Source organism: Onychostoma macrolepis, chromosome 04 (assembly GCF_012432095.1).
Source record: "Onychostoma macrolepis isolate SWU-2019 chromosome 04, ASM1243209v1, whole genome shotgun sequence".
Classification (NCBI taxonomy): Eukaryota; Metazoa; Chordata; class Actinopteri; order Cypriniformes; family Cyprinidae; genus Onychostoma; species Onychostoma macrolepis.
In genome coordinates this window covers 25,144,144-25,157,453 of record NC_081158.1, presented here as the reverse complement: position 1 = coordinate 25,157,453, position 13,310 = coordinate 25,144,144, and the positions used below count along the sequence as shown (strand labels likewise).

Sequence of the window (13,310 nt, the reverse complement as noted above, 5' to 3'; positions counted from 1 at the left end):
TCCTTCACCTCAGCACCAAGTCAAAATACACCTTTATTCATTGTACTGCTCACAATGCTTCCGGCGAAATTTAATTGCAAATCTACGCTCGTAATGAAGTGTGATAATCAAGGATTAGGGCGGTGGATAAGGAAAGCCCAATCACAACAGCTATATTCCACTTATTTCAGTCTTTCTGGAGCTCTGCCACCTTTGTCGAGAAAGTGATACCCCCCCTTCCCCTCCCTCATTTTATTTAACTGGGGAAAGTCAGTTTCAAGATTTAAAATGAGGTCTAAAAATAGCAGTGTTTTCAAATACCTTCTCTCTCTAGAGGCACGGCTACATGCAGAAACCCTCCTGTTGCCTTTTGGGCTGTAAATTGACTTCACAAGCTGCTCTGTCAGAAAGCAGCTTTCCTGACACCTGCTGCCATCCATCAATCCAACCCTGGCTGAAGCTTGTGGAAACGGACGGCCGGCTGAGCCAATTAGCTGCCGGGGTGAGCGCCGGGCACCGGTGCCAACCGGAGACCCAGCCAATTAGGGCCAGTTTCAGAACACTGGCACTGCATGTGGGCAGCAAAGGCTACAGAATTCAGTGAACAAGGGGGAATCAGCAGGGAGCCCGAGCCTAGAAGGAGACGAGGGAAAACAGACACTGAAACACACACATACGAAGCGGGACTGTACGTTACACACCTAATTTACTGAAACTGAAACCAGCCATCCAAACACCCACACATTCACATGCTCAACATACACGGTTAGTCTTAGATTACCATAAATCCAAAAAAATATGCAAGCCTACCTCACTGCATTGGCACAACATCATTTTGCAGAGTCACAAATTGCATCCATTGTTGGCACATAGATCTTAGTTTGCATGTACTGCCATTACAAAGCTATCTGATATAATGGTGTTGGGGGAAACATGTTACATGCTGCATAATCAGACAGCCTTTTCCAAGTAATAAAATTAAATTAATGAATAAACTATTTATTTTATTTATATTTATTTATTTACAGAAAAAAAATTTATGAAAACTCAAAATAAAGCAGGTAACTGGTACTAAATTAAGGAAATAAAATAGAAATATTTTTACAATTAAATATTAAATCAATTGTTTATTTAATATAATGTATATAAAATATAAATAAATAAATAAATAGATAAATGGATAAAAAGCACTGTCAATGTAAAAAAAAAAACATGCGTCCAACCTTCCAACCCAGCATTGTTTCTCAAAATAACTTTTATTTACATAATTTCTTCAAATTACTCTCTGCATAAGCTTGCATAGCCTTAATTATTAATATTGTTTAAGAATCAGAGACTTTGTAGACATTCACGAGTCTGTAGTTTGTCCAGAGCAGTGAATCTGCCCACTATTTGCATTAACAAAAATGTCTTTCAAGTTCTTTGGTTTTGCAGCATGTTTTAATTCATCCCCACAGTGGTTATGTGATGTTGAGATCAACTCGGGACAACTGAGAGACTTTTACAGCATCAAAAAAGGCTGAAAACAGCCATTTGATGCTCAAGAAGGCAAAACAAGATTAAGAACCAAGGTTATGTAAACATTTAACCAGGATAGTGTAAATCAAGATATTTTGTCTTGTGGAATATATGTAAACATCTGTTCACTATTAAACAGGCTGAAAATCTTACAAATCCTGCAAAGGGTATGTAAACTTATAAGAAACCCTAACCCGTATGAATACTAACACATCTCCATTTATACTGCAGATCACATACACACAAAAAACATCCTGTTTTTTTCCCCCTACTTAAGACTAAAGATGAAGAAAACTCATTTCTCAGACCTCTTGAGCAAGGAAAAGAAGGGGGAAAACATTTTTTTTCCCTCCCCAAATACCACCTACTAGTACATCCAATTCAAAAACCAGCAAGTCCTCTTTAATACCTGGGAAATTAAATTGTGGAGTATTATCAGTCAGGGCCAGTCAGCTGTATCTAAAATGTAACAGCGTTTGAAGCACGCAGATTTGCAAGGGGGACGCTTGCTATGGCTGGTGCTATTTGAAGGCCGCCGAAAAGAAGAGAGGAAGGAAAAAGAGAGAGAGAGAGAGAGAGGTTGGGGAGGGGGACATTTGTACTCTAGAAATACAAGCTTAACTGAAGTGGCGTCTGCAGACCATCCAACCATCAAATAAAAACATCTGCAGACTCTAATAGGTAGAGCTGATTGTAGAAGCAGAAAACTCGATTTGAGATCAGAGAGGAAAAAAGCTTTATAAAAAGTTCAGGCATAGTTCAAACTACTAACTGATATTAAAGCAATACGGTTTCGTTAAAAGTGCAGTTACATTAAAAAAAGATCAAAATCATGTGCATTCACATGAATTGAAGACTCAATTGAGTAGTCAAAAAATAATTAACAATAATCAATAAAAGGAATAAATTAATCACGACTAATTGTAAATGAAACCGTTCAAAAAGTATTCACCCCATTAAGTTCACTGTAAACAGGAAAATATACTAAGCGCACATGAAACAATTACCACAAGAACAAATTTTCTTTCTTTCTTTTAAAGAACGGTAATTATTTTTACTGTGGCTTAAGTGTTAGTTAAGTGTTAAATAAGTGATGAATATTTTGGCTCGATATTTGAGATGCAAGAGCTTTACACAATCAGATAATTGCTAAACACTTTCGGGTGACTTCAAAAACAACAATCCCTGGTGATTTGCAGGGTGAGAAAATGTCAGGGATTTTATGCTTTCTTAGGCGCACATTTCAGGAGCTTTTGCAAGACTGTCTGTTCTTTTGTCTCAACAAATCACGTTGCCAGCCATCAAATAAGTTGCATCGGTCACTGGGTTGGAGATTGATGACTCTGCGTTTGATTGAAATGTTCGCCCCAGGGTTTGCCAGTGTCTGAATGAAATGATATGCGTTGTGATTGATTGGCTGTCCTGAAAGATCGCTAGAGGGCCAGAGTCAGTGAAACCCAAACACTACCAGACTTGACGAGTTTATTAATGTCTAGAATCGCTGACAGCATGTATGGTCGAAGAGATACATGAGAACTTCTCATCACAGTGCAGAAATCACAAAATGACATTGCAATGCATCTAAAATGAGCAAGTTCGATATACTCAACAGGTCTATGGGAAAATGACACTCTAGTTGGAAGTCTAAGGAAATACAAGCGATTATAAGTGTCAAATAACATCCATTCTTGCGTCCACCAAACAAGCTGACGAACAAAAATCCAGAACCGCAAAACAAGATGGCTTACCACATAAGTGCACATTGCAAGCACTTTTAAAAGCTAGCAAAAGCCAGGTTCTTTCGACTGAAGAAAACAGAGATTTGTTTCTAAGCTGGTGGGCCTGGAGGAAAATGATTCATGGTTTCAGGTAGAGTCAGCGCTCTGTTTGAGAAGAAGGACAGCCATTGGAAACAGCGACCTCAGAGCTCTTGGCTTGGGCGAGATAATTGGAGAGGCTAATTTGGGCGTGCGAAGACTGTTCCCGGAGAATGCAGCCGGCGCTAGCACTCAGCACTCAGCTATTGTACGTGACAAACAGTGTCTGAAGACCAGAGCATGGTGTGAATTCTGATGAGAGTGGGATCGATATCTCCTTGAACGAGGAGAGGAAAAATAAAATGCTCATAGAGCGGCACTGGTCAGCTTAATAGTTCACAACCTTTGAAATACAAGCTGTGTTTCTCAGGCATTAGGCTCCAGTCGTCTCTGAGATACAAGTCCTGGAAATGTGGTTTTCATTAAATTGGTTGCCAAAATCAATTTTTAAAACCCTTTGTTGAATATTCACAATAACTGCAACGACAAAATTAACTGTGTGATGATTGCATCCACAATTAAGTTTCCAATAGACTACCATTAGATTTGTTTCAAAATCCCACAGTTTAGTAAATTATGAATATGAGAGTAGCATTATAGTTGGTAATCTGGATAAATTTTCTTTAAATTCCCAGTCTCTTCACATAATTTTGAACTGAACTTAAAAACTGCTGGTAAGATCATCATATATATATATATATATAAACTGACTTCATTGGTATCTTCACTTAATGTTCAGTTTTTCAGTTCAGTTGAAGTTTTACAATAATAATAATAATAATTATTATTATTATTAAAATATTAATAATAATAATTATTATTAAAATATTAATTTATAAAATATTAACTACTGTACAAAAGTTTGGGATCACTAAGACTTAAAAAAAAAAAAATATATATATATATATATATATATATATATATATATATATATATATATATATATATATATATATATATATATATATATATATATATATATACACACACACACACATTTATTCAGCAAGGACACATTCATTTGACAATAAATACATTTTATAATGTTACAAAAATATATTTTCACCAAAAATCCATTTCAAATAAATGCTGTTCTCTTAAACATTTATTTTAAATTAAAAACAGTAATATTGTGAAATATTAAGACACTGTACTTTAGATAAATAAAATAATAAATAAACTGAATAAAATTAGCCTTGGTAAACATAAGAAACTTCTTTCAAAAACATTACAAAAATCTTAAGGACCCCACACTTTTGAATGGTAGTGTATATGTAAATTATTTAATTATATAAAAATATCATCAAAATACTGTAAATTCAATGCCAATATCTAATAAAGACAGACAGACATAGATGATTTTTTTTTTTTTAATCTTTCTCCACTCTAAATACAAGTTACTATCAAGATCCAAAAGCAAACCATCAAGATGTTTAGGGCCCAATAGAGTTCTAAAGACAAAGTCGAGGAAATCCTGCTGTCCATACGACCTGATTCTGCTTAGACGGCTCGAACCCAAGAGAACACGACTAATACCGTAAGAACCCAGTGGCCCGTGTAAATGTCCCATGAGTGAACGTGTACACCGCCTGGCTAATGCATTTGTAAAGCAAACTGCAGAAACCCTGAAGTGTGGCACTGCGGCTCTTACTCGCAGTAAGAAAGCATTTCAAAAGCCTGATTGATGTTTAATGATTGAACGCCTTGCAGTCAGGCAGAAACGCGCTCAGAGGAAGGAGCTAGGACAAAGGACTTAACAAATCATCTTTGAAAGGTCCATCTATTCAAAGTGTGCTGAGAGCAGCAGAACCATGTACTACCCCAGCAAGGACTTTCAAACACTTATTGATGTTTTGGAGGCAATTTAAACTCATTTCAATTTCCAATTACTAACAGGTTGAACATTACTTTATGATAAAAGAGTACTGTATTGATCAACTCACTATATCTTGCGCGTGTGTCATGTTTATTAAACATATTCTCACATTGCTGAAGCGTAAATCAATTTTTTAATTCAGCAATGAGGTCATTTACATGCAAAAATGATTGGCCTACACATGCTGCTAAGCAAAAAGACATCTAGCCATAGCTTGAAATCAAAAAAATTGTTGGATGGGAAAAACAACAAGTGTGAAGGTCTCTAGAAAGTCCCATTTGTAGTTGAAAACCGAGAGATTACAATGAAAGTGTGGCAGGTTAGTCTCCAGCCTTTCAAAAGGAAAAAATCATTTCAAGGAGAAAAAAGAAATAAAAAGAAAAGAGTTTTATGATAGCACTGTCAGAACGGATGATTACATGAGAAAAAGCGGCATGAATCTGGCGATAACCCTTCAAATTCTATTAAAGAAGCTCCGCTCAAAGAAGAACTCAAAATTGAGAGGGATGAAATGTGTGTGATGATGTCCGTGAGTGAAAATTTTCTGTTAAGAGAAAAAGACAAGAACCTGTCCAACTAATTTTCCTCTGTGTGTGTGTGCATGTGTGTGTACGTGTTCATTTTGTACTGAAAGGAAAAGACATATCTCAGGACATGTCTAGTTCTCCTCATTGATCCATATTATTTATTTACACCTACATGTCTATTTCCTGAATGCTTAACAAGCAGTGAAAAGTGCAAAACACTCAAGGCCAAATATTTATCACACAATTAAAGCATCACAGTACTGTATATGCTCGACTGTCTACTGACCTGAACTGTTAATGTGCAACATTTTACAATTTTACAGATCCTAAGAAGTCTTGCATAGCCAGACTTCTGACTGAACATCCACAATGGTCCACAATTGAGCTGGTTTTAGCCAAGAAATCACATGACTTCCAACCACAGTTTGTTAGTTTCTTTTGGTTGCCTGGTTAATGTGTTAGTAATATTTGTTTAATATTTTTATAGTTTCGTTAAGCAGCAGAAGACACCAAAAATTAGGGGGGGGGAAATTAGGCAATATTTTAATCATTATAAAACTAAATTACATAATATTTTGTGTAAAATAACATTCATTCATTCATTCATTAAACACAAAATAAATGTAAATGTAAGCAATCATTAAGCAAATTTATAAATGTACAGCATTAAAAACAGGTATTAGTTTTGAGATTTGCTCAACTTCACTTTTAATGTTATTAAATAGTGTTTTTACATAACTTAGATGTTGACAAAGGTAATCTAAATGTAAAAAATATAAGAAAATGCATGTCCACAATGAAATATGTAATCCATATGTAACAGACAGACAGACAGAGACAAAACATCGTGGAAAATATAGTCTTTTCTGTTCAACCAAAATTGCAAAATATGCTATTTTTACAGAGGTAACTAAGAAAACTAAACAGAATTTACAGTTCTACTTCTGGATATCAAACTGAAGTGCATTAAACAAACCTACCTATAAAAGTAACCCCACAATGAGTTGAAGGACACAGAAGAAAGAGCTTCCATATCTGACAGTCTGACTCTTGATAAACCCATAATATTGAGTAACACTCATAAACCAGCAATTTGTTACTCAAGTATGCTTCATTATTGGTCTGAGTCACAACTTCTGGCGATTTTGTGTGTATTATACTGTATTGCAGTGGGTAGGGATTGAATTAGAATGGATTGTTTCTTTGGGCTGCTGGGATCCATATTTGTGTTTGTTTCAGCTACAGTTGGTCTGTTTAAAATCTCAACGTGGTCTAAAATCTTTCAAAGAGCAAATGGTGAAATGAAACCCAATGATTTACCCATCGTTCCCAATGATGCTTTCCCAATTCTCTCTCTCACTCACACACACACAAGCACAGCCGTGAATTACAGCACATCTCACCCTCATCCCAAAAATGATTCATTTTTCTATTACAGAGATGACTGTGTGAAATGAGCTATGTAATCAATACCATACGTTTGTAAACATCTCCAGTTCTCCGGGGAACCTCTTTTTTTTTTTTACTTCATGCTCAAATAATCTGTGCCCTGTCAAAACCAATGGAGGGGCCCCTCGTCTTACAATGTGTTTACAGGGCAATTTAGCCGCCTGCAAATAAAATTACCTTACTCTGGTATGTATGTACACAGGTATTCCTTTTGGATTGGCACAGGAGATGTGAAGTTTATCAATAAAGGCATTCATGCACATTTCTCTGTGCATGTGCAACACTTCGTTGTCCTTACATAATCATTTTTGTGTGTGAAAGTTTGTTAATATCTTGTTTGGTGTGAATAAGATAGATAAGTGGAATAAGGTCATGACCAAATCACAACCTCTCATTACAGCTGCCCAGTTCAGATGGAAAAAATGGCATTCAAACTCGTGATAGTGTGCTTTTACTCTCCCTCATGTCAAATGAACACAAAAGGAGATGTTTTGATGAATGTTCACACTGCCCTCTTCTGTAAGTATATTATGGCACACTTTTCATTTTTGGATAAACTATTTTACGGGTTATGGATTCATAAAGCTTTAAAATAAGCCACAAAAGCTAAAAAATGTCTTATTTTAATTTATGACAACTGTCATTCTTATTTATGAAGCGGGATTCTCATGAACATGGAAAGTATGGACGTACGAGAATTTTAAATTGGAAAAGTGTGGAAAAGACATGGAAATGAATAAATCTTTATAGGAATTTTTATAATTAATATACATTTTTGTAGTTATGTCAAGCTCCAAACATTTTAGTATATAAATTCCTGAAAAATGGCTATTTGTGAGTGAGCAAATAAATAAATTAATTAATTAATTAATTAATAAATAAGCAAGCAACAGCAACTTGAAAAATCCTTTAAATTTAATGGTAACAAAAAGTGTAAACACTGAAAAATACTCAGTTATTGGAACTTCTGGAATTATGGGATTTAGTATTTATAATTTTTTATTTCATTATTTGAATACACTGCCACTGCTAGTTTCTGTAAATAAAAAAAGTTTGAAAATATAACAGATGTCAATATAACAGAAGCACCAGAAATATCTTGGGAGGCCTTAAAATAATGTCTTTGAGAATGAAGGGCTAAAATATATCATGCTATATTTTCAATGAAGTGTTAAATAAAGCAAACACGCTCAAAAAACACTTCGCTCTCAGTGCCAGGATGAGAATCTAAATTTACATTAAATGACTTCCTGTGAGGCAAAATTATTTAAAGAGTGGAGGTCTATCCTGAATGGAAAATTTATCTAAAGCAGCAAAAAAAAATTGCCATAGCCGACTCAAATGTGTTAAGTCTTTTGTAAACTGAACAGCAAAAAAACTATTGCAGACAAATGCAGTCATTCCAAGTATTTTTTTTTTTTTTTCATCTGGCAGTTGCTCTCTCTTGGCACTTAAGTCATCAATATATCAACCAATGTAGATGGACTAGATATTGACATCACTGAACAAAGAGATCAGATTTCATCACTTGTGGTACAGTCCTAAAGATTTGGAAATTGGATTTATGTGCAGTGTGAACAAAGCCTAAGTGCTTAGCTGTTTACAACACAGACAGACTCATGCAGTTCTGTGTTTGGGAATTTACTCACATATATCTGAGCTTGCAGTCTTTCATCCTCGGCGGTGATTCTTTCTCTCAGTATGGCTTTCTGGATGCTCTGCTCTTTGTCTAACGCAAGGATCCTGCTCACCTCGTCCTTTACCTGAGCTTGAGCTTCTGCCTGGGCCCGAACATGAGCCTGGGACTTTTCCTTTTCCAGCCTAAATGTAAAGCAGCACAGAATACAGAAAACTTCAGATCTTTGGTCAACATAACCGCTATTCAAACGGCTTCTATTTAAAATGAAACCATTTGTTTTAGAACATATGAATCATATTAGGAATACCAAAATTACCAGTACTTCAAATATTATTTTATTTAATTTCATTATTTTATTTTTAAGCTAAGTTGTGAAACTAATGGCTGCTTTCGAATGAAGGTTGAATGGTCAAAATGTCCAAAATTGTGTATTAATTCAAACATAGATAATTATATCCTAACTGGCAGGACAAAATCAGCAAAAAAAAAAAAAAAATTTAAAATATCAGATCATTAAGCTTGTAGTGTAAATGCAGCCTAACAGACCTGCCACTGTCCATTTTGTTGCTAACAATAAATTATACAACAATATTTACAACAAAAAAGAAAAAGCACTCAATGTTCTTGGCTGGATCATTTTAATAGCTTTAATAAGCCTCCTACAATCAAAAATGAACATTAGCCCTGAAAAAAAAGAAAAGAAAAACCATACAGCTAATTTTAATTATAGGCCTGCATCTCAGTCAAACTCAGACAGCACTGAATCACTATTAACGCATTATGTCTAATAATCATGCACTGAAGACTATGCCAATAATGTAATTAAGAAAAATTTTGCAGGCTACATGTCATTGTTCCACTTTATTATTCCACATTAGTTAATTTCTTATTAATATTTAACTTTTTAAATAAATGAGTGAGTTCAAAAGCACATTGGTATGATTCATTTCTCTAGTTGAAACTTGTGAAAAACATTTTTTTAAGTTTTTAAAAATCTCAAAAATAAGTTTAAGAAAGTTCTTTTTTTTTTTTCTGTGCTAGGCCACACATATCAAATGCTTTGAATCACAGTTTGGGAAGAATGTGTTTATTAAAAAAAAAAAAGTACCAGCCTCAAAGAGGGGAAAAGCGCTCGTATATCAAATGAGATTTTGAATATGTTGCCTCATTTGAAGTTGTCTAATAGGTGTGTGGCGGTAATAATTCTTTGATGTTTTTGAGATAATCCTGTGGAGCTATTTGGAATTTTGAGCTGGAATGTTGAGAGACTTTATGAGATGTCACCCGGTTCTCACAGTTGCCTAGCAACCTCAGCTGCACCATCAAGCAGGAGGTTTGATTTGTAAAGTAAACTCAGGCAAGATACAAACTGTAATCTGTATGCTGTGTTTTCAATCAAACAGCAGCCATATAAAAAAAAAAGAAACCAAAGAAGTTGAAAAGGGCAATAAGGGAGGGTATAATTATAACGCTGCCGAAACAAACACAAACAAGTGTGTGAGATTTCCAAAGGTGTGCTCAAAGTTCCATAAAAAGTTTGAGCAATACAAACAAACAAAAATACTGAGGGAACGCAATGGGAACTCAACATCAACAATAAAAGATGTGTTTTATTACACACACACACACATTGTGTTTCCATGCGTAATGGTTTTTATACTGTACAAACTGTATTTTCTATCGCCCCACACCAACCCTACACCTAAACCTACCCCTTACAGGAAACTTTCTGCATTTTTAGATTTTCCAAAAACATTCTGTATGATTTATAAGCTTATAACCTAAAAAAAATGTCCCGATAAGGTCAAAATTTACTGGTATTACTATCCTTGTGGGGACATTTGGTCCCCATAACGTGATAAATACCAGGTACACACACACACACATACACCCACATCTACATCTATATATACACATCTATATATACATATATATATACATCTATATATACATATATATATATATATATATATATATATATATATATATAGCCTAGGGTGGGAATCGCAGGGTACCTCACGATACGATATAATCACGATACATGGCTCACGATAAGGATAATATCACAATACAGCGATTCTGTGATAATCGATATATTTCTAGAAAATCCTATAATGATATATCACGATATCTGTCTAACAAAATGCCTGTGAAAAGGTTAAGTGCAAGTTTTCTTTCTTTATTCAAGTCCAACCTGTTAGAAAACAGAAAAAAAAGTTATGGAAATCAATTTTAACATGTTGAGTAGGCTAAATTAATCAGTTTATTCTTGTACTTATTAAAAGCTTACACTTTTCTTTTTCTCTGTGTGTAAACAAACACATTTTATCAATGTGACTAATGTGTGACTCAATGTGCTTATCAAACAGAAAAAAAACTAGATAGATAGATAGATATAATATAAACCTGGTACATTTCAAAATTTACCTGGAGTGCTTTCTCAACCTTTCTACTCCTGTCATCATAAAAACGGAGCCCCACACGAAGAAATAGCGGTTCACATCGCCTCTTTTGCGCGCTCAGGTTAGTTATTTCAAATGTAGATGCGTGGCAAGCACACACACTGCACACTTCTGCGCCACATTACGCCTCTGACAAGGTTTTGTTTCGTCCTCCATGCCATAGGTGCAGATTTATGTTTCTGCCGGTCGGTGCCCACTGCTCACACTGCATAACGCACACTTGTAATATCTGAGAGAGAGGGAGAGCATCCAGTGTTGTTCACATAAAATTGGACGCACAGGCGGCGCGCTCTCATATACTCATATAGTGAGGGAAATCCACCCGCGATCCGAGCGGAGAGGTTAGGCTACTCATGAACTGAATATGCCCTGACAATAATAACGTGATCAGTGCCTATGGTCCACGCTGATAGCTGTTCTGGGGCAGCTAGTTTTCATCTCCATAAACATATACATATATACATATATATATACATATATACATATATATACATATACATATATACATATATATATATATATATATATATATATATATATATATATATATATATATATATATATATATATATATATATATATAGCAGTAAAGCTAATACAGTGGCTGGAAATCTGTTTATCCTTCGGTTCCTCGTGCTTGCCCATCTTCATAGAGAACGCGGATCATGGTTGCTCAGAGCACTTTTGGATAGAAGCTGGAAACGGCGCAGCCGCGATTTTCACACATTTTTCACGCATTTTTAGAACTGTGAACAGGAAAACCTATTTAGAGCACCTTATTATAATAATTAAAATATCGATATTTGGTGCCAGATATCGATTATCGTACCGCACTGAGAAGAATCGCGATATATCGCCATATCGATTTACTGTCCCACCCCTAATATAGCCTATATGCTTTTTTCCCCCCAACAAATGGTCATTGAAGCTCGTGAAGGTGCATGTTGTATGGGTTGTGTGATTTTTTTAAAAATGTCTAAACACAGTTTTTAAAAAATCTAATTTTGCCGTTTTCTCACAATAAATGTATTTATTCGTTTATTCACTTTTTATCGCCATGCCAGCATCAAGGCTATTTTCATTTCTCACAATAAATTAAAAAAAATTCAAATTAAATTAAATAAAAAATTAAGTAAAATAATAAAATTATATAAAAAAGGGTTGCAAGTAACAAGATTGTAGTTATATTTGCAATTATGTTAGAGCGTGGGATAAATATCTTTTTAACATTCAGCCCTTTTACCTAAATTATTTAAAAGTTTGATGAATGCAGCCAAAATAATAATAATAATAATAATAAATGAGAAAATAGAATGAGATTATGTTCTCTTCTTTCTGATTTTCTCTTTTTGTTTCTGTATTCTGATTTTCCCTTTATCTTTTCTGCCACGTTGTAAAAAATGGTCTTGATACCCCAAAGAGCACTGTCTTCATTGAATATGACAAGAGAGCAACATCAAACTCTGATTTATGATTAATATGTGTTAGTTTAGCATGTATAATTTTACATGCAACCAAACAAGAATGAGTAAAGACAGAATGAATAGTTGGTGTCATCCTGTTGTGTTCCTGTGTTTGTGAACACACACATCATTGAGCATTTTGCTCTCCTGAGAAAAGTGTGAGCGACTCCAGCCATGTCCAGTTTCAGTCTACTGAACTGGACACACATCAGCACAACACATCCATCATTACTGCCCTCTCTGGTATTGTGTGTGTTTATGCCATCTTCCAGGACTAAAAATAGGTCAAAAGCGTCAAGTGAGCACAATAGTGTCACTTGCAGAGCAAAAAACACAGGCCACTCAAATCCAATTATGATCATCTCAAAAAAACAACAAAAAAAACCAACAACGAATATGCTGCAATTACAATACCTATGTGCACCACACAACACCACACTTTCAAAATAACACTGCAATTTCCTTCCTAATTGATTAAAGGGATAGTTCATTCAAAAATAAAAATTTGCTGAAAATGTATTCCCTGTCTTAGGCCATCCAACATGTAAATGAGTTTGTTTCTTCATCAGTACAGATTTGG

At 34.8% G+C, this 13,310-nt stretch overlaps 1 protein-coding gene across 6 annotated transcripts in view; it reads right to left on the bottom strand.

Moving 5' to 3' along the window:
• The window catches only part of chchd3a (coiled-coil-helix-coiled-coil-helix domain containing 3a), an 81,650-nt gene that overhangs the window by 48,136 nt on the left and 20,204 nt on the right, over positions 1-13,310 (bottom strand). For 5 of the 6 annotated variants that reach the window (XM_058773594.1, XM_058773595.1, XM_058773597.1 and 2 more), the window contains one exon: positions 8,816-8,987. In XM_058773594.1, coding sequence (XP_058629577.1) covers positions 8,816-8,987 — 172 coding nt within the window. Of the gene's footprint in view, positions 1-300; positions 613-8,815; positions 8,988-13,310 lie in introns of all 6 variants that reach the window. The other variant, XR_009270800.1, reaches the window with a different exon arrangement.